The 24,813-nt window shown below is 42.1% G+C and overlaps 1 protein-coding gene across 5 annotated transcripts in view; it reads left to right on the top strand.

Annotated features, from left to right (window-relative positions):
* Window positions 1-24,813, top strand: part of FNDC3B (fibronectin type III domain containing 3B) — a 157,153-nt gene that overhangs the window by 108,755 nt on the left and 23,585 nt on the right. For all 5 annotated transcript variants that reach the window (NM_001252324.3, XM_046898436.1, XM_046898435.1 and 2 more), the window contains 11 exons: window positions 5,662-5,786; window positions 8,248-8,422; window positions 9,082-9,168; window positions 10,915-11,053; window positions 11,689-11,760; window positions 12,206-12,324; window positions 13,099-13,204; window positions 13,966-14,138; window positions 15,686-15,799; window positions 16,941-17,090; window positions 20,347-20,627. In NM_001252324.3, coding sequence (NP_001239253.2) covers window positions 5,662-5,786; window positions 8,248-8,422; window positions 9,082-9,168; window positions 10,915-11,053; window positions 11,689-11,760; window positions 12,206-12,324; window positions 13,099-13,204; window positions 13,966-14,138; window positions 15,686-15,799; window positions 16,941-17,090; window positions 20,347-20,627 — 1,541 coding nt within the window. The remainder of the gene's footprint in view (window positions 1-5,661; window positions 5,787-8,247; window positions 8,423-9,081; window positions 9,169-10,914; window positions 11,054-11,688; window positions 11,761-12,205; window positions 12,325-13,098; window positions 13,205-13,965; window positions 14,139-15,685; window positions 15,800-16,940; window positions 17,091-20,346; window positions 20,628-24,813) is intronic.

Here is a 24,813-nt window from a genome sequence, read left to right as displayed (position 1 = left end):
TGGTACTCGGGCTTTACAGGGATATGCTGAGTAAAGAAAAATGATTAAATAGAGGGGAAACTAGAAGTAGGAAAATGAAATCCCGATGATAGTCAGTAGAGTTGGAAGGGTGAGAGGAGCAGTGAGGGGAATGCTTATCATTTGGTGTTTGATGCAGAGACACTATTTACTGCTTCTGTACTCTTGAAATTCATTTATTTTACTGCTTGCTTGGTGTGCTTAATTTTTTGGATTAGCATTACTTATTATTTAACTGCTTGCATTGTGATATAGCTAAGAGGTCTGTTCATTATCACAGTCCTCTGGATGATAAGTGTAGAAGGAAAAACATTGCTTCTGCCTCAAAGGCAATAGGACATGATCACGGAGCCCTTTGTGCATAAAACATACTCAAGCTTAACCTAATGGAATCCTTTACACAGTGACTTTTAAGTACTCTTATAGACATTAGGGAAAATTCTGGTTTTCTGTCCCAAAGATGTCGAACTTACAGCAATAGTGAGCACCACTGGGGAGAGGGCCAAAAGCAAGAGATGTACAGTGCTGCTCGCTGAAGTGGGTTCTGGTTGCAAGTCCTCCCTCCTTCCCCTGATTCCTTTATGCCTTCTTGGCATTGCACAAGTCATATTTCTGCAGAAAGTGTGAGTCAGTGGTTATCATTTTTGAAGAAAAAATGTGTCGGTGACAGAAGGCTTGGGCAACACATTAAAAATAAAACGTGATGAGTCAGGAAGTGAAGAGTGTAGAGGGGTGTGTGGTTGTTCAGTCTGAGAAACATCTCTTGGGGTTTTTAATATTCTAAAAATAATGTTCTAAAGGGAATAGTCTGCTGTGAGCAGTTCGCCATCGTCTCACTAGTAACACGTTCCCAGATCGGTCTGCTACATGTTTGGCATTTGGAACCACTCGCTGTGCAAACATTTACTGGATGCACTATCACAGCAAGTGGGACCTTCATGATGAGAAACCCGCTGAACTAAAATAAAACAATAATTCCAGAATGGCTGGCTGCCTCTCTCTGCATAATGGAAGGGGAAAGGTTGTCAGTGAAGAAGAAAAAAATGGAGTGTGAGGTCTGGGAAAGGAAATAAAAAAACATTTCTCCAAAAGGACAGGCCAGGATAATCCCATTATGCATTCTGTGGCATCTTGATTCTGCAGTTTTGATCTCTTGCAAAGCTTCCATCAGCTGGGAAGCCATGGGAACATAACAGAGGAATGAAGGAGTGGAAGAGGGAAGGGGAGAATGTGAAGATTTGAGAAGGACCAACAACAGTATCTTAATACAGTACACATTTTCAATGTTAATTTTGTCCACATGATGCCTAGTTGTATTTTTTTATATGTAAGAGAATGCTCTTGTCCTTTAAACCTTTTGGTACCGAGAGTATAAATAGACAGATTTATGATGCCTCTTTTTCTTTCACAGGGCAAAAGCAGCTTGTTTTAGACTAGGGTATGCACCAGTGGCAAAGAATGCAGGAATCCTGATTGCCTTTGCCCGTCCACTTTGATTACCTTGTTTTCTCAGTAACAGTCCTGAAATCTGAGATCCCAGAGGACAGCTGGCCAGCACGAATGAAAGAATGGCAGCCCATGTCATTTGTAAATGTTGTACTCTCTCACTGCGCCACGTAAATCTCGATCAAGCAAATGCCCCAGCTTTGTTACAATGCCACACTGTGTCCTGCTGAAATCAAGAAGTAAATACGTGGAGGGAGAGGAGAATGCTTGCCAGGCAACAGCAGCAGCTCTGCCAGAGCTCAGCTAGAGCAGCATTCATTAGCTACGGGGCACAGGATGAAATATAAACACAGGAAAATCGGTGATCGGAAGGAAATTAAATTGCAACTGCAAAGCACAGGGGGTATTGCATGAGTGGAGAGCAAGAAACCTATCCAATAATAAAGTTAGAAAAACACCCTAAGATGGCAGCCTGCGTAGAAAATGTGACTCTGTAATGAGAGGTAGGGAGAGAGTGAGTTACAAGGAGCAATGCATCTCAGACCCTTCCCATGGGTGATGAATTGAAGTTTATAGTATCTAAAATGCAGCCAGGATCAGAGACGGCGTTGCTTTCCTGCACAAAAAGTAAACAGTTGCTGTGAAATGATGGCAGAAGCATGCTGCTGTTTTACAGCTCTAGGGTTGATGAGGCTCTAAGTTGGAGCAGGAGGACAGCATCCTACCCTGCATGGCTGCAGGTCACTTCTAAGCTTTTTCCTGACCTGCAGGGCCTGGAAAACTCCACCTTCTGTCTCTTCTTCTGCATTTCCCTTTGACCTTACGAACCTAAACTAGCCATTTGGTGACTTGGAGCTTGGATTCATCACTCAGGATAAAAAAGATTGATCTGAATAAGTTACATTAACAATGTATGTAACAGAACATCACTGCAGTGCTGATGCTTTCTCCAGATGCCGTTCATCAAACCTAGCGAACTGCAGTTGCATTGGAAAATGCCCCTGGCGGTGCTATAAGAATCAGGCCTTTGTTACTAATTAGACATGAAATGATCATTCTGTGATTAAGTGGTAGTAAATAAATGTTTCTCTTGCGCATATGGATCGTGAGGATACCCTATTCATTGTCCGTAGGACTGTTCCTGATCCAGAGACAAGGCATGCAGTGTGTTCATGCCCTATTTCTGATCCAGAAAGCATTGCATTTTAATTTGTGCAAGAGAGAGACAGGTTCATTACCACCCAATTCAATTCAATATCCATGAAAGTTTATACTCTGATAGATGGAGATCATCTTGTCCTGCCAAGAAGTCTTAAATGTCTTAAGGCCAGCTAGCAGAGATGTGCTGGCTTGTACTAGCTGACACTGGTCGTGTGCCCCAGTGGTGGTCCACCAGGACTGGGTTATATGGGCCTCTGCTCTCATGCTTGAGCTTTTGGATGTGTGTTTGCCTTCATGCCCTCTAGGTCTGTTTTGTGCCCATGTCTCTGCTATTAGATCTGCAAGAGGAGATGTTTGGATAAAACCATTTGCTTTTTAGGTACATATTTTAGGGATGTTTCATAATTCCTTCTCTGTTTTCTCAGTGTTTGTATACGCTTGCAGCAGTGCCTACATAATAAACACTTTGCAGAGATATTCAGGTGCATTTATAATCACCATTGACAGTCTGCATCACAGCCTGGTGTCAGATTCAGTGTCAGTCTGGTGCTCTTTATAGCCAGCATGAACCAAGTGCAGCAGTTACGCTGCCGTGGCCTGAAACAGGTTGCAGCTATGCCTCCTGGTTGCAGGTCTGATGCTGGCAGCTTCCATTCAAGCTTTTGCAGTGAGGGCTTGGGAAGGGCTGTGCTCTGCTCCTGCATCCTTTCTCCTGCAGTGGCTCATCCCTTCTGACAATGTCTTCTGCAGGGACAGTAGCCAACAAAACTTGCTTAAAACCTCTTAACCATCATCTCGATCAACCCAATCTCCACGAGAAACTTCAGCACCGTTTTAAGTGTGCGTGTAGCTTCAAACGGAGCTGGAACAGCAGGCAGGCCTTTTAAGATCTCTGTTAATATGCTGTGTTATAGTACTGTGCAAGTCTAATGGATTTGTGGAGCTGAATTGCCCCTGTTTCCTCGGACAGGCCCTGATGCCAGCACAGCGTGGGCTGTCACTGTGAATAGCGGGCAGCGCGGGCTGGAGAAAGCAGGGCTGGGGAAGTCAGACAGTGGCTGCTCTCCCTCTGAAATTTGTGGATTAGAAATATTTGAGGAAACGATACAGTGTATTTTAAGCAACTTACGAAACATTATTTAGAGGATTAAAAGTTGGATGCTGAATATACAAAGAATAGGGGAAGGATTCTGGGAAAGCTGCGAGGCTCTTGGGTGGCAGCCAGTACCAGCCTGCCAGTTGTGCTTGTCCATAATTATGCCAGCATTAGAGCTTTCATAAATCTTGGGAGGGAAGGAGCAGAGAGACTATTTCCAGGCCATTAATGCCAGAATAATTAGAAATATCGGCCAGCCCATCCAATTAGTGCCAATAGAAGCCGAAATACCAGCCGGTCTGAGTAACTTGAATACCAGTCAGTCTCTGAGTGAGTCCTGGGGAATGTACGATACCAGATCCAGAAGAAAGATGTATACAGTATCAGAACGTGTACGACGATGAAGTTGAAGATTACCAAACATTAAAGTTAGGTTTTAACCCACCTGTCTGACACAGTGGAATTTCCCTGGTCCATTGCTCCCAGTTCCAGGCGCTGTGCTGCAGGTGAGGCTTTCCACGGCTTCCCTTTCCAGCCAGCTGTCGCTGCACTCATTAATCACATGCTTAGCATTTGGTCTCTCTGCTTCTCTTGGAGAAAAAGCATAGGGAAGCGATGAAGAAAAGATGCATCTTTAAGCGTAAAGTAAAAAGAGATGAAATGTTTTCAAGTGCTTTCAAAGCAGCAAAGTCAGGATGATTTTAAACCATCAGACTAAAATTAATCGAAGGCCTCTGAATCTACAAGAGAGTGTTTGCATAAGGGGAAAAAAGCCCTATTCTTATTAGTCCTGCCCTGATTAATGGCTGTTTTACTGAAACATAAGATTAGTAACTGGGTTTTGTGTAGTCAGGGTACTGAGCTGGGAAACAGCGGGGCCTCTCCTTTTGTTGGAAGGGATTTTTATCACATAACTGTATGCTCAGGGATGTTAGAATTGAAAGAGGTTCCACCCCTGAGTTTAGCTGGGCTGTGCAGTAACACTTCAACCAGAGCAGGTGGGTGAAGTTAAAGGAGAGCGTCAGTAGAAACAAGTTCTAGAACAGATGTAGGATAGCACTGGGTAAATAAAAGTAAGTTATGGTTATTTGCTGCTGTGCTGAATGTCCCTTCAGTGCCTCCAGGCTGTGCGGTGCTGGAGGTCTGTGTGGTTGTTTCTAGTTTGGCAAACACATCTTGCAGATTTACTACATGTGTTTTGTGGAGCTCTTGCTTCTGTATTGCGATCCTAGTGCAAGGAGGTGGAAATGGACAGAGGCTGCAGAATGGGCTAGTGAAAAATATACATCCCACTTGGGCTTTTTGGTAGTCTTGGTAGTGAAGTAGTGATATACTGACTGTGGGAGAAGAACGGTGCTTGGGAAGAGGGGCAGAGCCCGAGGAGGCAGCAGCAGGTTGGGCTGTTTGAAAATTAACTGCATTGAAGGGCACCTTTATTGGTAATTGTCCCAGAGTAAAAGCTGCAGAGACAAGTGCTGCACCCATCCCGTGGAGCAGCTGGAGCACAGCGGGCTGACAGTGGGCAGCGAGAGCCCTCTGCTGGGATGAAGTGTTCCTGAAGGGCCAATGGAATCTGCTGTGCAGAAATATTGGTTGCAGGGCTCCAGAGATGAATTTCACACCCTGCTCGTATGCTTTGGAATAGAAGCATTCTATTCTATTCTAAGGAATAGAATAAATTGCATTTCAGTTAAAGTGACAGAAGCTGTAAATGCATCTCATAAAGATAAGAACGTGGAATGAGGAGAGACGTGACAACAGACTGCATGTAAACGTATTAACTTAAGTAATGTAGCATTGCTGCCAGTGACTGTTACAGAGTTCTGTTTGCTCACTGCTGTATGAAAGCATCTAAGTCTAATATCATGGAACAGTTCTTAGAATAAGAAACGCCCGGTTTTGTTTCATAGCTATCTGATTACAGGCTGTTCTCTTTCTAGGGGAAAAGGAACAGTGGTTTCAGAGAGTGCTACTTTGGAAGCCAGAAGCATTGCAAGCTGACTAAGCTGTGTCCAGCCTTGGGTTACACCTTCCGACTCGCAGCTCAGAACGACATCGGTACTAGGTAAGTTAGCCCAGGATGCACGCTGCTCGGAGGAAAAGTAATGGTTGAAGAGTTTAACTTGCAGTGAAATCAGAAAGGCGGACTTCTGCTTTGTTTTCTTTTCGTTTTTTTCTCCTCCTTACGATTTTGAGTTAAATATCTGGTGTTTGGTCTGTTATTAACGCCTCGGTGTACGTCACATCTTCCCTGGTGGGGTCATTGGCCTCCCAGGGAACTGCCCTGAGTGATGAGGTTGGCTGAGGCAGACTTCTTCTGAGGTGCTAAATGGTGTTTTGCGGTCTGTTTCTTATACAAAAAGAATACATCTGTTATGTGAAGTTCCCCCTAGGGACCTCTGTGAACCAAGAAAAACAAGCAAGAGGAAGTTGAGTTACAGATTTTGAAAGGAATCTTGATGTATTTATTTTCCTATTTTACAGCAAAGGTCCTCTGTCTTTTTTTCAGCAGTACAGTCCCTTCCTTCTTTCGGGACTGGCAGGGCTGGCCCCACAGAGGATGGGCACACCCAAGGGCTTTTCTCTGCCTGTGAGCAGATGCGTTCAAATGAAAGCGGTGAGAAATCAGGCTTATTCCAGCCCTCAGGAACCTCCTGGGGAGGCACTGCACAGCCAGGGCCAGCATGTAGCCAAGGAACATGGTGCTGCAGGGGCTGGGTGCTCATCTACTCGTGGAAGGGAGAGCAGGCAAGGAGAGGCTGAGCTGTGAAGAAGCTAAACTCCCAGTGCTTTTGTATACCATTTATTGTCCTTCTTAGCTACACAGAATCCAATAATTACTACAAGAAGGAAACATAAACAGCTGGTCTATAATGATGTGCTTTGCTGAGGGAGATTGTTATGTTGTTTTATCTTCCAAAATATGAAACTCCTAACAGTGTGTAACTTTAGAAAGTTACTGTATTTGTGATCCCATGTTTTCCCTTTGAGATATGCTGGGGCTGTTCATGTTCGCAGAGTCCCTCACAAGCTTCTTGCACGATCACCTCCCTATTCAAATACTCCTTCAACTGCAGAGAGATGTGAGGTGGAGCTGCTAAGTGTAAAAACAAAGAGTGCTGCTGCTCGATAATGGTGTCCCTGCTAAGTTCACAGTTTGAGAATCTCTTCTCTTTGTCAGATGTGTAAAACATCTTCAGACCTGCTTCAACTCCCTCCCCTTTTTTGGTTATACTCTCCTTTTTTCTCATGAGTTTATGAAGAAGTGTACTCGTGGTCAGCCGTTGTGTGTTAATCTATGAGATAAGCACCAACAGCACGTGGCTTGGTTGTTATAGACAGCACTCAAGATTATGGCATGTTAATGTCATCTAACACTTCATATTTTAAGATAGCGTTGGCTCTACTGCTTGTGGATTTATCATCTGAGATGTTTTTCTCCTTTTTGTTCAGATGTTGGCTATCGGTGGATTGTTTTTAAGCTGTTAGGACGTTTCAATTCATGTGCTTGTGTTGTTTTTGAGAAAGAAGACTTGGGAAAGGAGCTGTGGCTTCTTTGTGTGCATTGCATTCCTGTGATGAACTGACAAAATACGCTGTGCTTTTGAAACAGATTTGAGAATTGCACTCAGCTGAGAGTTCTGACGTTGTACTCCTTAAGATCCACCAAATTCTAGCTGCTTTAAATGTCGTTCTCAAATTTCTGCTGTGCATAGTATGGCCTGCTTGGGTCTTAGGAGAGCTGTTCCCACATTTGTTCAACACGACAGCCTGTTGCCTTGCATGGCATTGCGTGCTGGGTTTTAGACAAGGTGAGAGTGTGTGCCTCTTCTGCTGCAGCTGTTGTGTCTGGTTGCAACCCGAACTGTGAGAAAGAACAACTTTGTTCTCAGCTTTAAATGCAAAGAAGTTTGGGTAGGTAAAGTTAGAAAGGAGCAAAGCCAACCTGGAGAGGAGGAAGGTATCTGAGCCTGCTCTAGACAGCTCCTACCTGTTATTGAGTATGCGTGGTCATGCATGGATACGTTTTCCCTACTTTCTTTGGAGGGGATGTCTGAAGTCTTGAAACTGGATTTGCTGAAGCATTTGGCTGTCAGAGATAGGGCTTAAATAAAGCTGTATTCCAAGTTCATTGGAGGTGGAAACTACAACTCGAATTCAGCATGTGAAAGTTCAAAAGTTGGGCTTTGTTTGCTATGTTTTAGTTCCTCCTTGTTAAATTACCTTTACTTCCCAGTTAGGAGCAAGTTAATATTTTTGAGGCAATCAGGTATTTTTCCAAATGTCATTGCAATGAAATTCATAAAAATGACTATAAAGGCACGTGATTCTGTGATAATCCTGCATTTATTTCTATTCTTAGTCTTGACATTTCCTTAACTTTGCATGCTCATTTTTTTTTCCCACTTGGACAATATTAACAGCATCTAAACTTTTTGAAACTAGGAAATATGTGTGTGAATACAGTGAGGTTTGCTCATGGGTTTGTTTTTAAATATTCCTCTCTCTCCTCTTTTCCTGTGCAGTGGGTACAGCCAGGAGGTGGTATGCTACACTGCAGGTAATATTCCTCAGACTCCCTCTGCTCCAAGGCTTGTTCGAGCTGGTGTTACGTGGGTTGCATTGCAGTGGAACAAAGTAGAAGGATGCACACCAGAAGAAGTGATTTCCTACACCCTGGAAATTCAGGAAGAAGATAATGTAAGTGCTGTGTTACTACGGAGTGTACTGAGTGGCTCAAATTGAGTTTCCATTTATTAGTCCAAGTTTATCGAGAGTATTATGGATTGCTATTGTGAAGAGCTGTTCCAATCAAAGGTTATGTGAGGACTCTTAAAACGTTATATAACAGAAAAAAAATATTTTAATAGAATGCCTTTTGAGAGTATGCAGTACTTGGCAGGACACGGATGTGTGATCTGTTCAGCTCCACAGCAGAATTTGGAATCCTTAGCTTAAGAATTAGATGAAGTTCTTAGCAAAAATTGTCTGCTGTCATGCACGGCTCCTTTACGAAGCTTCAGAGGAGACCATAAGCTATAGGGCAGGTTGTCCTTAAATAGTCCTCCGTGTTCTGCTGACTGCCGAGGAGTGTGCTTGCTTTCTGTCATCATCTGTCACTTTTATTTCTCCTATATGTGATAAACTGCTGCTACTGCTCTTGCGCTTATTTTACAGCCAAATTATATTATTCAGATCAGTTGCGCCGTCCTAGACAGAATGTTACCGTGACCTAGTAGCATAAAAAAGGCAAGCAAAATAAAACCTTGATTGCAAAGCCTCTTTGAAATAGATCCTAGCTGTACACTCATATAGAGAACGCTTACTGGAAATCTGTTTGTTTGTGTCTGTTTCTCTAGGATAGCGTGTTTCACCCAAAGTACACTGGAGAGGAGCAAGCCTGTACTGTGAAGAACCTCAGAAGAAGCACGCAGTATAAATTCAGGGTAAATCTTATGTTTGTCACTGCATAGCACTTCTTGCACTGGATGCTTTTTCTCCAGGTGCTGTAGGTTTTCTTTATTGCCACCTGCTAAGCTGAGCCATCAAATCCAAATTCTCCCCGTGACATCAGGGGTTATTTTATACTGATGGATTAATTCCATTAACTCATATCTCAGCAGTGCTGTAAAACTAGCAGCGGGAGCCATCTAGCTAATTCTGGGCTGGCCAAAAATAGGTGGTGGACTGTTATGGGACTCTAGGTAATAGTGAACAAAGAGTAGGGAGGAACTTAATTTATGCAGATCAATGACTGTTTCTAGTGAGATTCCCCCTGAAACAGCTCTGGTATATATTGTTCAGTAATTTTCTCAGCAACTTGAAAGCAAAGTTTCATTTCTATTTGTAGCAACGTGAGGGACTTGAGGCTAGGGAAGCAGGGGCTCAGAAGTGTCAAAGATCCCAAATAAACACTCAGTTTAAGATGAAGTTTAAGTTCCTGCTGGGTTAGTGCAGATTTCAGCAGTATAAATAAAGGAATATATAAGTTCCGTATAAGTTATAGATAGGTTGTATTACGTTTATATCTCAAACTGATTCCCTAGAGCTGTTTGTCCATGTCATCTATCTGGTGTTCCTGGTAGGATGTCTCAAATTGAAGAACAGTCAGAGAAAGAACCAAGAGATGGTTAAATAATTAGAAAAGGTGGCAATAAGGAAGAAAGAAGTGGGGATGGGGAGAGTAGCAGATCAATAGGGATGTCCACACTGTAACTGGCTCTTCAGTTTAGCAAACTAGAAGGGTAAAATTTCCATGTGCAGAAGATTTACAGCCAGGCAAATTCAGTGAGAAACAATGAACTGGTGCTGGCCTTGGTGATTTCTTTGAGGCAAGCATATACAGGCTGGAGAACCTCAGTTTACTTTTTTGGCCTTAAAGATTACAAATTGTTTTCCCTAGAAGCCTCTTTTAGGAGAAGGGGATAGAAATGGCCATTCCTGAGAATAGCAGAGCTCTCTAAATGGAAAAGTTACTGCTAGCTTGTAGTTACTATTAGCAATTACAATAAATATTTTATTACTCACTTCCTTGGCAGCAGATTTATGTCCCAGAGACTCATATGAGCTAACACAGCTCTCAGCAGCCACGCAGCCTTAGACCATTTGGGTTTTCTTGTATGATCCTGATCTCCTGTCTCCTGGCCAAGACCCCATGTCTTCCCTTAGCAGCCTTCTCACTGAAGTCATCAGAAGGTGTTCTTGGGAAGAGATGAAAGATCTTCATCTGAGAAAGCTGACTTGGTGCACATCCTGCTAGTTTCAGGTCTATAGATCACACATCACTTGGTTGCCTGTCATACTACTCTGTTTTTAATTACTGCTCCCTGATACTCTGAAATAATTTGTTTTAAATAATGGTTTGCAATACCTCCAGATTAATAGCATCATACTTGTTATTGTCTTCATCTCCTGGGAGTAAATGACTTCAAGCTACCATGTGATTTTCTTTTTTTGTAAGAAAAGTGAAACAGTAATGCTGTTACCGTAAACTCACCATCATCTGTTGCTGGTGAAGAGGTTGGAAAATCAGTGAGGTTTCTGGAGCAATGATGCTGACAATCAGCTGTTATTAACATCCCACACACTATTTTGGAATGTGACATGCTGTTTTCTTTAATGATATATATCCTGTGCAGAACTGTCACAGGAAACAATGTCAAATTTGTTAACTTTTTTTTTTTTTTCCCCAGCTGTTTGCTTCTAATGTGGAAGGAAAAAGTTCTCCAAGTGAAGTGTTGGTCTGCACAACAAGCCCCGACAGGCCAGGACCTCCAACCAGACCCATCATTAAAGGGCCAATAACATCTCATGGCTTTAGTGTGAAGTGGGGTAAGCCAGTTTGGTTTGTCATAGGGGATTCTGGGGCAGTCATCATGGTGAATGTTCAATTTGAATGCAGTTCTGTTAATACATTTTGGAACGTGGATTTCACGCTGCTTCTCAATACACAAAGTAGCATGCATTTGGAAATCTGACCAGCTTAATTGTGTGAGTATTTTGGAAGATGTGTAAAAGCAATTACGCTTTAAGAATCAGAATTGTTGCTTGTTTTTAGCTAATGAACTTGGACTTCTAATCAAGTTTGCATTCAGGCTTTTTGCCTTCCGTTTCATGTCTTGTTGCAGATGGATGCTGCTTCTCATTCCAGCTGCTCCCTTTATCAGTGGGACAAACACCCATCTCTCATCTTTTTCAATGCTTTTTCCACGTAGTCCGTTTGTGGCATCTTTATAAAATATTAGCCAGCCACCTTATTCTGACCCATTCTGGAAGCTCAATTTTGCTGTCCACTTCTGCTATGAATTCCTCATTGTAGGTAGTGTGGGTGGAGGTGGATTGTGGACAAGAAGCAGCAGAATCAGAAACAGTTTCTGTTATCTTTTTTGTTATATTTCTCTCCTTATCTTGATTTACTAACAACATCCCTGGTTGGTTTTTGTTTTTTGGTTGGTTTTTTTTCTCAGATCCTCCACAAGATAACGGTGGTTCAGAAATCCTGAAGTATCTCTTAGAGATTTCTCAAGGAAGTCCAGAAGGTAAACCTGAAACAAGGTTTCATTTCAATCCATTTTTGCTATTGTAAAGAAATAGTGACCCTTCAGACTATTAATATGCTGCAGAGGTGACCAAAACTGAGTTACAGCATTTACAGGGTTCCTGGGGGAGGGTTGGTTAGTTTTAAGCATGCTCTTTTTCTCCATGACAAGTGGAATTTTACATTGTAGGGCTTGAACCTACTGCTTTATTTTATATTTAATGTGTTTTAGAAATACATACATTTATATGTATTCTTTGTGTTTATTTCTGTGTGTATGTGTCTAAGTGTATGTCTTGAAGCGGGAATAATATTCATAGTAATATTAAAATTCATAACTCGAGGAAACAAACCACAGGGAAAACCATGATAAAGATGTTATTTTTGACATTAGTGAACTTGTTGCTTCTGTGCTTGTCTGAACTTGGATGTATCTACTTTTCTAGCAAATCAGTGGGAAGTGGCTTATAGTGGATCAGCTACAGAATATACCTGTACTCACTTGAAACCAGGCACTTTGTACAAACTCCGGGCATGCTGTATCAGCACTGGGGGACACAGTCAGGTAAGTAGTATTTAACAGTAAGGGCTGTTCATTTGTTGTATTTATCTGCTGTGTATGGGAAATGACCTCTGCTTTTAAAAGGTGAATGTTTTCCCCATAGCAGGCTGAAGCTATGGGGATTGCAGTTAATTTTTTATTGCAAGCTGCTACGTTTTGGAAGATTTCTATGTGTATCTGGTGAATTTTAGTCAAAATGCAATTTAGGGTGGTTTGCTTTCCTCAGAACCAACCTGTAGGTATTTACACTTAGTCTAGAAAAAAGCACAGTGTTTGTCTGGTCTGACCACTTAAGAAATGCCACAGACTCTCATCTGCACGAGCCTGTAGTGACTGTAGGGGTGATCAGCTTCCATGTGGCTGAGTTGTTCTTGAAAATCTTAGGTTCCCTTTTCAGCCATTGATTGCTGTCATTCCCTTCTTTAGTTTAAAATTATTTTAGTACCTATGCTTTCATTCTTACAGCTTTGATTTTTTTATGATTGAGTGCATCTGGACTTGATGCTATTTTAGAAACAAAGAAAAGTGAAATGATGAGCTCCACAAAATCAGCCAATATAGTTCCTGTGCTGCAAATTTGAGTAGGCTAATGGAAGAACTCTGCTAGTTGCACTTGTAAGAAACATGCTTGATAGCATTTTCTGCCCTCTGTTGTTTATATAAACTTTTAGACGTAGTTGTTCTAGAAAGTAGTTTTCTTTTTACTTTCTACTCGTGGTTTGCTTTGCAGGTGCTAGAGGTTCCACAGTGATAACTAAAGCTCTTTCTCTCTTGCAGTGTTCGGAAAGTTTACCTGTCCGTACGCTAAGTGTTGCACCAGGTCACTGCCAGCCACCAAGAGTTCTGGGGAAGCCAAAGCACAAAGAAGTTCAGCTACAATGGGGTGAGCCATAGGAGCGTGTCAATTCAATAGGTTGTTTTCATGGTGGAAAAGATCCCGATAGCAAACCAAACTCAGACGTGGGAAACAAATTCAGTTTTGCAAAAAGCTGTTATCCCAAGTGAAGCACTGGGTTTAGATTGTTGTACAGAGATTTAGAATCTCATAAACGTTAGCAGTGTGACTAATGAAGTTTGAGGATGGAAGTTGGTTGTGTTTTTATGAGGTGTTAGTGAGGCCTTGCCAGAAAACCCATGTGTAAGTAGTAGCTTTGGAGTGTCCGTGACCCTCACTACCCTGTGTCCAACAACAGCCAAGATTAGGTCAGGCAGACCCCATACCACGTGCCTCATAAATTGCCTGTGACCCAGAGGGAATGTTTTCAGTCCCATTCTTTATGCTGCGGCAAAAAACAGCTCTTCAGAAGAGAAACTACTTTGTTCTTCTTAAAAAGTAGCTGGGCACCTTCTGGTACCAAACACAGTTTCCCAAGGTGGAAGGTCATGGCCTTGGGAGGAGCTGCTGATCTTCCACGTGGCAGTCTGACCTGGTGAATGTTTAGGGTTACGGGTCATTAATTTATGCTGATCGTGCAGGTGGTGGAGATATTGAAGGTAAGGCATCTATCAAAGAAGAAAATTGTTGCTGATAATATGTATCCATATGTTGTGTGTGTGTGATATTTCAGTGATACGTGAAATAAAAAAAAAATCTTTCTGGCATATGCCCTTATGTTATTAATGAGTGACATGTTTATGTTTTAGATGTCCCTACATCAGAAAGTGGCTGTCCCATCTCAGAGTACAGCGTAGAAATGACAGAGCCAGAAGAAGTTGTTTCTGAAGTGTACCATGGTCCTGATCTGGAGTGCACAGTCAGCAACCTTCTCCCTGGAGCAACGTATCGGTTCAGAGTGAGAGCTCTGAACGATGGTGGGGTATGTGCAGTGTGCTGGACCATGGCTTGGCTTTTTCTCACTGGAGGTGGTAAATTGCTGGAGATGCAAATGACCATCCAGGAATGTGTATTAGTGCTGATAGTGAAAGATGTGCAGTTCTGGACAGTGATTGCATTAGTGCTGATGATCAGAAAGAGAAGGGTGAGATGGGCAAGAGAAAATAAAGTGAGAAGTGCTTAAAAGAACTTAGGAGGTTGAGCTGTGGTTTTGAATCTAGCTCTTCTGAATTAAGATTTCACATACGTGGCTTGGCTGGCCTAAGACAGCTGGACCAAAATGTGCAAAATCCCTGCTAACAGTCTTATCTTCTTACAGGAATATACCTCTTTACTCTTATTCTACTGATCTATTCTACCATTTCAAATCTTAACTGTGTAAAAACGATGAATCTCACTTAGGTATTGATATACTCGGAGGAAAACTTGTCTGTTTATGATTTCCTTGTAAGGTTACATCTTCCTAAGGACATACCAAATAGCCTTTCTCTGTCCTGTAACGTAAAGAAACAGCCAGAGTAAATATGTGAGATTTCTTTGTAGTGTACATTTGGTAGTTCAGACAAAGCAATGAATGTTAGCCCTCCTTGCTAGCAGAGGTACTGACAGGTGCCCATTGAGAGGTTGTCTGGAACAAAAATTTTAGTGTTGTTCAGCCTTCATAATGGTTCATTTTTCCATACTTATTAGTATGCCATTCCAAAATATTAAGTATCAGTGTTTTCCCTCTAATTGCTGATATGTAATGTTCCTTTGTTCTGGAGAATGGTTTCTAATTAGCTTGGGGATGTACCGAACAAAATTTATTATCCCACTCACACGGCCCCAGTTCTCCTTTGCTTGCACTGCTGGCTGAAGTCAGCTTTCCTGGCTGTTTAAATCTGTTTTTTCTTTTGCTGATTCTTTCACCAAAGGCTCAAATCTCTGAACAGTTGGCTGAGCTGCCCGCAGAGGCCTCCACGACCACTGAGGTGAGGTGGCACTTGGTGACATGCTGCTGCTATACACCCAGACTGCAGCTCCGTCATATGCCATCCTTTTGCATTTAATGCGTGGCAGGCATTTTATATGTAAGAAGCTGGATTTCACCTCCACTGTGTTGTTGTGCTCCTCCTCACAGCCATGAGGGAAAGCCAGGCTATGGTATAGATGTGGGAATCTTGAAGTAAGGTAGAGGGAAACAAACTGCTTCTCAGCTTTCTGTTCCTGAGCACACATTTCTACTCTTTGGTGAATTTTAAGTGGCTTTGGCTTCCACAGGCAGTCACCGTGGCACAGGAGGATGTCCTGGAGCAGCCAAAGTGCAGTCTTCTGATACCTAAGCATTCCTCACATCATAACCTCGCAATAATTCACATGGTCTATTGCTACGGTCTGATATTTAGCACTGAGTGCTGGAAGCCCAGTTTATCTTTCAGATAGTTTATTGCATTGAGAAAATTCCTATGTGCTGTTCTTGAAAAGCCTTTGTGGAATGTGAGATGTGCCTATGTTTATGCATTGATGTCCAAATACCTTGTTCCTCTCTAGTATGGGCCATACTCAGAAGCTACAGAAATCACCACGGCAGCAGGACCACCTGGCCAGTGCAGAGCACCTTCCCTGTCCTTCCTTTCCGACACACGTGTACTTGTAAGCTGGGAGGTAGGTCACGTGTCCTTGCTGTTTAATTTCTTCTATTATCAAAAGCCATCTTTTCTTCTTTTTAAAAGATTGCATAAAGTTGATCTTGAGCCATCTGGACCAGCAGTCAGACGCAGGACATCCTACGCTGGTGTCACATGGCAGTGTTGGTCTGTCTAAAGTGTGCTGTGTAAACTTTTAGCATGTCAGAATGTCCTGAGGGGGGGTTATGAAGACAAATATTTTATTTTGAGTGAAGGTGGAGTCTCCGATATGAGATGAACTCAGCACAAATGCATAAAGTTTAGCTCTTCCTCAAAAATTATTTGCCTCTTCCCCAAATATTTACTTTTATTTTAGACTGTATGCATTCCTTCCCCATGCTTCACCATCTTGGACTTCAGATTCTTTAAGTAAGTCTTAGGTGAAACACAGAAGCGTTGATTGGTGTCATTAAAAATATTATGTAATTAAGGCAAGCAGGAAAGATGTTGTCATAAGCAGTGTGATGTGAAACAGTGAGGCTGTAATTCTGCCACGGACTTTCTTGGAACACCCAGCAGCTGTTCAGCAATGCAGCTTGCCTTGCCCTCCACAAAAGGATACCCCTGCTGAGAAGGAAGTTACTGATGTTAATGAGTTTTTGTGTGGACGTTAATGTACCCAAGTCCACCTTCCCTGTCCCATGCTTTGTGCATTAGCTTGATGGCTGGCTTGCATTGAAAACCTCAGATGAGCTGCCATGATTGTTGAGGTTGATCTTTTCTCAGTAACGTGAATAACTGCTTCAGGCTCAAAGGCCATCTCTCTTGCAGAGATGTTTTGCTTGACTAGACTGATGCTTTTTTGCATTCTCCACAGCTGTGCATCTGCCAAGCCAGTGGAGAGACAATTTATTACTGAGTATTGTGATGAAAAGTGAAGTAGCTGCATATGCTCTCATTTCTGTCTATTTCTTTCAGGTGAATATTGTGCAGAACTAGTCTGCCTCAGTAACCTACAGGGGGAACACTAATTCAGGGCATTTCAGTTTGCAACAGTAGTAGTGCCATTAATTTCAAAATAAGAGGGATTTTTCAGGTTGTTTCTTTCTTACCCATTGAAACACAGAGACGTGCAAAGCTCATTTCTAAATCAATTGATATAAATATTTGTGTTGCAGAGTCCTGAATGTTCTGGTGCTGACATCTCTGAATACAGATTAGAGTGGGGAGAAGATGAGGAATCTCTACAACTTGCATATAATGGCACAGATACCTGTTTTGAAATAAGTGAGCTGTCAGCAGCAGCACAGTACTGCTGTAGGCTACAGGTATGGAAGCTGCATGTTTTTACATGCATTGCTACCTAAGATGTAATCATGGTTACCTTCTGCTGTGTTTTGTGTTTTTTTCCTATGTAGACTCTATGAAGTCATATGTTTTGAAAGTCAGTTGCAACCTTCATTTATTTTAGATAATGCAGGCTGTTGTAATGTGGTTTGGATTCAACGCTACTCAAGTGATAGACAAGTTATTTCCAACAGGAGAGTTGGAATAACTTATAGCTTGCATGTCTAACATTCTTAATTTTCAGTGAATGATACTTTTAACAGCTACTTTGTGCTCTGATGGTAAAACAAAATGAGAATGTTTTAAAAAACACATTTTGGGTAATATGTAAACATTTACCTCCCAAGTGGATGTTGAAGATTCCCTAGCTTAAACAATAAACTCCAACATCTGTTTCATTTATCACATAAAGCAGCTGAGTACATTCTTATGCACATAGATGGTTGTAGCTGCCAAAAGGCGACTCCTCATCTTTACCATTTTCTCTTATAACTGCAAGGTTATATCTGCTCTTTTCTCCTTTATGAAAAATAAATGCAAAGCAAAGTGAAAGTAGAGTAAAAATAATTTTGCACAGTATTCTGTTCCAGAAGATCTCTTTGTATGGCAAGATAGAATATCACCAGTAAATTCAACCAAAGGTTCATATCCCCACCCAGCTGGCAGGAGGTGGACCACCCAGGGCCTTTCCTTTGATCAGGGAGGCACACTTCTGTCCAGTGTTTCCTTCTCAGCTGATTTTAACAGGACATTGACTTTCTTTTACTAAATAGCTTTTGAGCAGTTGGTAAACAGCTGAAGAGCACGGACCCCACACCTCTAAGTATGCTCAGCTGTGCTTAGTAATGTTGTAAGTGCCCTATACCTTGCTCTGGCAGTGCTGGAAGAAGTTGTTGAATGAACACGTATGGGTGGCTTGGAAGTCTGAGCCCAAAGGTGCATCTGTTTGCTCAAGAAGGAAGGTATTCAGAACCCAGTGAGTAGGGAGGTTGACCATGAGAGCACTTCAGTGGTGAACGGTGGGGAGCTCAGAGATTTTGATATTAAAAATGGAAACAGCTGTAGTGGGTTGATTTCAAGCAAACATTGATTTTATATTTTGTGCCACAGAAATGTTGCACACATCCACCTTGGTTTTGACACTGCCAATGCAATATCTTCCATAGATGGAAGTGAAATGAAATGCCCAACAGCACTAAGAGGTGTTACTGAAATCTATCAGTGACCCACGCATTGTTTTCTAGAGGGCTTCATCCTCCATATAACACATCCAGTGTGTGTTATATGGAGAGGCATATCTGAGAAACCACAATGTAAGATACACTGCAACATTTAAGCAATTACATGAAAATTAATGAAGTATGTGTTACAGACAAAGGAGAGCTGAATCGTGTCAGAAATTTCTGGGTTTTTTAGTGGTGAGAATAATAGTTCGTTCTCTTAGCAGCTCTAGCAAAAAATACTTCTGTCTCTTTGTCAAAATAAAGATTTCCCAGACTACTTTTATTCAGTCTCCTAATAAACACGCGATGCCGCTATCTCAATCTACAGTAACCCAGTAAAAAGGGAGAACTGAGGAACCGGGCATATGTATCTTGAGGGCAGACAGTTTGTCTTTACCGTTGCTCAACTTTTTTTCCTGTAATGGATATTCCTGAAAACAATTGTGGCATCTGCAGGGGGAAATGTTATGCCATTTAGGCAGGGGGAAGCATCTAGGAAGCAAAGAAGAATGAAATTCCCATCAGTTATGATGATGAGGTTGTCTAATAAAGCAGTTAAAAGCACCACTAAAAATAAACTGCTTGGAGCAAGACACAAATTGCCCAACACTGGTTTAGAGGCAGACCACAAAACAAGGCTCACTTTTAACAGTTCCAGGAGCGCTTCGCTCAGTAGAAGATGTCCCTGGAGCGGGATTTGTTTTGAAGGGCTTTTTAAGGGCTGACAAATCTAACTTTATTATCTGTTTCTTCAATTGAATAAAACGCCTCCTGGAAAAACAGAGCATGGTTTTGTATTTGTACTATGCATAGTAGAAAAAAAAAATAGTCACTATAGCCCAGCAAGGAACCAAACAAGTGATTGACGCATCCTTTCCTTGCCATCGTAGTCCTACTGACAAGATTGTAAGCACAGGCTTTCCAAGTTAATTGTCATCTGTTCGGGGAATTGGCTCACTTCCCCGGGTGCTAAGGAAGTATGGGTGGTGGACAGTGCTTTGAAACACCAAAAGCTGTTTCTCAAAGGCTGCACCTTCTGCTGTAGCGCAGCTGGACAAAGGCACGAGCAATCTGCTACTCAGCTTCGGGCCTGGTTTGAGTAGCAAGTTGCAGTGGGTATGTCCCACGGTCCCCTCCAGGCTGAACGGCTCTGTGATGCTTTGCACAGGAGTGAGAAGGTAACAGTGCAACATACACAGCACATAGCACTGACTGAGATTCAACCGTCAGTGAAACAGGCCTGTACTATTGTGTGATGTCGAGCTTGCAAAGACATCGGCCTCTAATTAACGAGCAGAAAAGGGACAGAGTTTGAACCTTGCTTTCTACTGGGGTCCCAGATCCGTGAATCAAGATGAGAAGCTTGGTAATTGTTTGGTCTCCTCTCTAGTGGAAAATATTGAGCTATGTACTTTGGTGGTTGCTTGCTAGTGACCTGTGACTTCTGGGCAAATCTGAGTCATAGGCTCAGTGCCATGCTGAGCTTGTATATTCTTATGCCAGAAACCTCTAGCATCCAATTAACTGTTCGCTGTCTGAGCTAGGAACCTGTGTAACTCACAGCAAGTCAAATGCCCCTTACATTTAGGGATACCATACTTGCATAAAGCATGTCATGTTCCACGCTGCAGTAACTGAGGTTTTTATGCAGAGCAACTTGATAATTTCAGGTAACCAGTTTGCTGGGCTCCGTGATGTCACCTGTCACTGGCAGCACACGGACTCTGACGTTACCTCTTACCAAACCAAGTTTGCTGCTGATGGAAAGGTTACTGTTAAGTTTGATTAAATGTATCCTCCAGTTTTCCTGAGTGACACTCCTGAGTAACTAAGGAAGATGTTAATTACCCTAATCCAGGTAGAGGGTGTGAATCATCCTTTGGAGAATGAGCCAGTGATGCATCCTCTCTGAGGAACCCATGGAGCTATTCCAGGCTGCAGAGTTTGTGATTAAAAACTTGATAGACATGTGAAAGAGGGCGTTTATTCTACACAATGTTATTGTTCCACACAGGCTGTTAACCAGGCAGGAGCTGGACCCTACAGTGAACTGGCAACCTGCAGGATCCCTGCCTCTGTACCCGATGCAGTCTCTACCCTCTTTGTGCTGGAGGATGAGCACGTGGATGCCTGTCAGCTCTCACCCTCTGTGTGCCTTGCCTTGAACTGGGAGGAGCCAGGCAATAATGGAGCTGAGATTACTTCATACAACATTGACCTTGGTGACATCAGCATTCCCATAGGAAATGTCACGAGTTATGTTATTCATGATTTGCTTCCAGAAACCTCATACCGGTGAGTACAACTTTTTGCTGTGGTATACATTCAGGATGAGGTTACATGGTTTAATTTTACATGGGAAATGTTTATGGCATGTAGAGGGAGTAAAAAAACAAGTGGGCCTAGAAATGTGCAGTAACTGCTTTATGGAACAAATTGCAGTAGTTCAGGCTCAAATACTGTATTTACCCACCTTCCTCTTTCTTCTTTCTCTTCTACTGCTATCTCTGACCTCTCCTTCTTTTCAAGTTGCTCTACTGCAGCAAGGACACCAGTAGGTAAAATAAATGTTAGAGAATGAAAATTAAAGTGCAACTTCTCTCTCTTTTTTTGTCCTTTCCAATTTCTTATCAGTACTGTTACAAGAGTTTATTATTAAATATATTGATCTCTGTGAAGGAGTTTGCACACAGGTAACTTATATTTATGTAGCTCTAGCTATTTTTCTTGCTGGAAAATGGAAACTAATTAAAAGATAATCTGAGTTTAAAACAATTTCTTGATAACAGTTCAGATTCTAAATTTCTAAATGACATTACAAAAATGTCATTATTATCTTAATGCTTAAGTTTGGTGTGGTCTTTTTTCCCCCAGTGTTAACTAAAATTAAAAACTAAAAAAGGTTCTGTGCAGGCAACTTTCTGAAGACCAACTGAAAACATAACGCAGGTAGTAAGAGGCTGAGCAGTTTGTTTATTGACTGGATACCCAGCCGTGCATCATCTTTAGGCATTGTCCTTGGTAGTACGTCTTGTACTACCTGGTTTCTCCTCGTGTGTTCAGTCAAGAGTCAAAACAGCTTTGAGCATTCATCACAGAAGCCTTTGTCCTTCGGTCCCTTCTTTAGCTGGTTCCTAGCTGTCTACAGCTTTGTTTTGGATACCAGCCTTGTCTCCAAAGCCTGGAAATAGAGGTGCAGAATGAAGTGATGGACGGGATGTTGCTCTGCTTTCTAATCAGGATGCAGTCCCTGAAGCTCTTAGTCGTGCTGCTGTAAAAATATTGTTGTGCTGAGATCATACTGGATTGTTTTATTTTTTGCATTCTTGTTTCTTTAATTTGTAAAAAACACTGTATTAAATTACTTATTTGTAGTCGGGGAGTCTGGCTGTCTCTGATCCAAATGAAAATGCTGAAGCGTGAGCATTAACTCCACAACTGTTCTAAATATTGTTGTAAGACTGAGTTCCTACAAAGAAAGAAAATGTTGTGTGGAAAGCACAAGCCAGTAGGTGACTAATCAGAAGTGATACTATATGAAAGATCTTATTTTTTTAATTAAAACCAGAGAAAGACTGTCTTAATTCTTACATCTCATATCTGCTGGAGAAGACAAGGGACAAATCCAGCTGCACCTTAGGCAGCACAATCTATAGCACAGAAAGACTTCTGTGGTAACTGAGATATGTATGTCGAAGTATTTTTGCTGTTGATTGACACCATATATTTCCTTTCAATGCATTTATCAGGCTGTTTCCTGAAAGATGTTGGGTTGAGGATTTCAGCCCTCCCTGCTTTAATCAAGGGGTGTTCAGAACTTCACCAATCTCATTCGCTTCATTTCTTCACCGGTAGTTTTTCTTTTCACGTCATTCAGTTTTGTTTAACTTAACTCTTTTCTCTCTCAAGTGTTTATTCCCTGCTGTGTCTAAAAGCAGTGAATGTGTTTTCTTCCAGGCTTTGTTTTTCTTACACTAAACAAGCTCAACACTACTGGTTTTGAGACTGTGAAATCTCTTGACAAAGCTTCAGCAGAACTTGAAAGTAGCCAAGGGCTCATTTGCTTGATTGCATTGGAATTCCACTGTCAATATTTTGTTTGCAGGAACCCTGAACTTGAAAAGCAAATGGTGGTTATTTTGAATCCACCAAAGCAGAAATCAGAAAGGAGCATGGTTCTCAATAGCACTGTGATTCAGGCAGTAGGCCCTCACGTGTCTGATGGGCTTGTTGGCTTGTGTCTGGCACTGCTCTGCTGCATCCATCTGGTGGGACTGCCACCCATGTGCAACTCAAATACATGCAGAGCAAGCTCGGGGCTCTTTGCAGAGGTGATCTGAAGCTGGCAAGTTTGATGGTTTCACTGTCTTGGCAGCAGATCCTACCAGCACAACACAAGAAGGATTTGAATATATTTTAGGATGCAAAGCGTGAGGAACTGGGGCATGCCTCTGCCGTGCAGCTAGTGGCTAGGCTGGGGCTGATTTCACGAGGGCTCATCCAGTGTCAGGCACCAGTACTGCTTTTGCAATAAGCAGATGCCTCCCAAAAGCACTCTATAAATGTCACTGTTTAAGCCGGCCAGCTGCAGGAACGTATCCGAGTTCTGCAGTCTTTCCATGTTATTAACGTAGCCTTGGAGCTCTGGATGCTGTGATTACAGCATAATAAAGGTAGGACTGGTTTTCTGTGAACTGATCTAACTGGAAGTGAGTAAATAAATACTCCACAATAAATAAGTATTTGACAGTGATATAAATGTCAATTTTCTGTTACACTCTGTTCCCAGGCTTTGCTCTACGCTTTCTATAGTGAATTGTGCAGCACCACGAGGACACCTCACTGCAAAACAGTGACTATTTTTTAAGAATGCTTCTTTAGCTCTGAAGTTACATAGTTTACAGAGACAGATGAGCCCCGTTACATTTAAATAGCAGCACATATTTCTAATTTGGTTTAGGAATACAAATTCCAGACATTTTTAATTTCTAAACTGTATCAAGGGAAAGATCTTCCAGCATGCAAAGAGAAGAATGCCCATGGATGCTCGAGTTAGCAGTGCCCCAGTGAGTCATAAAACAAAATCTGTGCTTTGAAGTATGAAGGTAAATCTTGCTCCATCTCCAGAAGAATGCAGTGTGAGGGACCTGAGGGCTGGCTGGTAAGGCTGCTGTCCTTTACATTCAGGCTCTCCTCTCTTTTGTGAAGTCTGTGGTGTTTTAAATCTGCAGGTTTTCACACACGCGTGTATTGCAGCTGGTGGCATTCTGCTTATGGGAACTGGTGAATGCAACCCTTCACATGTCAGACTCCGTAAGATTAATTCAGAAATGATTTTTGAGTTTGCTGGAATACATTACGAAGGATTTTCTGACCGGGCTGAAAATAACCTTATCTTTAGTGTGTTTATTTTCCTCAGTCAAGGAGCCTATAATGGTCTGTTAAAGGTCTTTTAATGGTTTCTAAATTTACTTAGTTTGATATATTTATTTTTACTGTTTAGTAGATGCAGTGGGGGAAATATGGGAATGAATATATAGGGTTGAGGCCTCCAGAGTGACAATTGACAAAGAATTTTTATGGTGGCATAATCAGCAGAAACGGGCTGACCAGATCCAGCCCTGGTAGAAGGAAATAAATCAGTTACTGCTTTCCCTTTATCATCGTTCATCAGATGCCTTTCCTTATTTCATTGTCATTGGTCTCACTGTGCTCCTGTGTCAGAAGGATGGGTGGGTGAGTGCCCATTTGTGTGCATCAGATGGTGGGACCAGGACTGCCAGGAGCTCCATGCAGCCCATGAAAGCAATAAGTGAGAGAAGAGACACATTTTTACCCTGGGCAAACACGTGGCAAAGGGTGGATCGGCAAATGGGGCCATATGTCTGTGCACACATCATAAAAGCACATTGGCAGCCCACGTGTAAGATGTGTGGTGTGAAACCTGAGAGAGCTTCATTTCAGTCACTCCTTGTTTTCAGATGTGATACTGGGAGGAGTTCGTTGTGATGCTTGAGGACAGGTGAGGTGGTGGTGGGTAATAAGAATAAAGCAGAGGGTGTTGGTGTAAGCAGTCCGTGTTTTGTCATGTTGCTGTTACTGTTTTTGTGCATGTGCTAACAGGGGACTTGCCAGAATCCAGTGAAAACTCAGGCAATTTTCACCCTTTTTTTACTGGAAAGACTATTAACTATTAACGTAATGACTTCTCGATCTGAAGCAAGCCAATAACATCATATGAAATAAATTCGATGTCTGTATATTAACTAGACTTCTGAAGATACTAGAGTAGTCTTTGTTCTTTTTCCTGCAACTACTTGCGTGCAGCCCTTGAAGAGGAGTGTTCCCAATAGACCCTTCTTCCTGCTGTTTTCTTCCTGGAGGAGGAAGTCGCCTCTATATAGCATCATACGGTGGTCAGAGCCTATTTCCTGAAACTAAAAGGAGGATTAAAAGGAAAGCGCAGCTCAACGCTTTCCAT

This window comes from Gallus gallus, chromosome 9 (genome assembly GCF_016699485.2).
Source record: "Gallus gallus isolate bGalGal1 chromosome 9, bGalGal1.mat.broiler.GRCg7b, whole genome shotgun sequence".
NCBI classification, from domain to species: Eukaryota; Metazoa; Chordata; class Aves; order Galliformes; family Phasianidae; genus Gallus; species Gallus gallus.
This window is presented reverse-complemented; position numbering and strand designations above follow the sequence as displayed.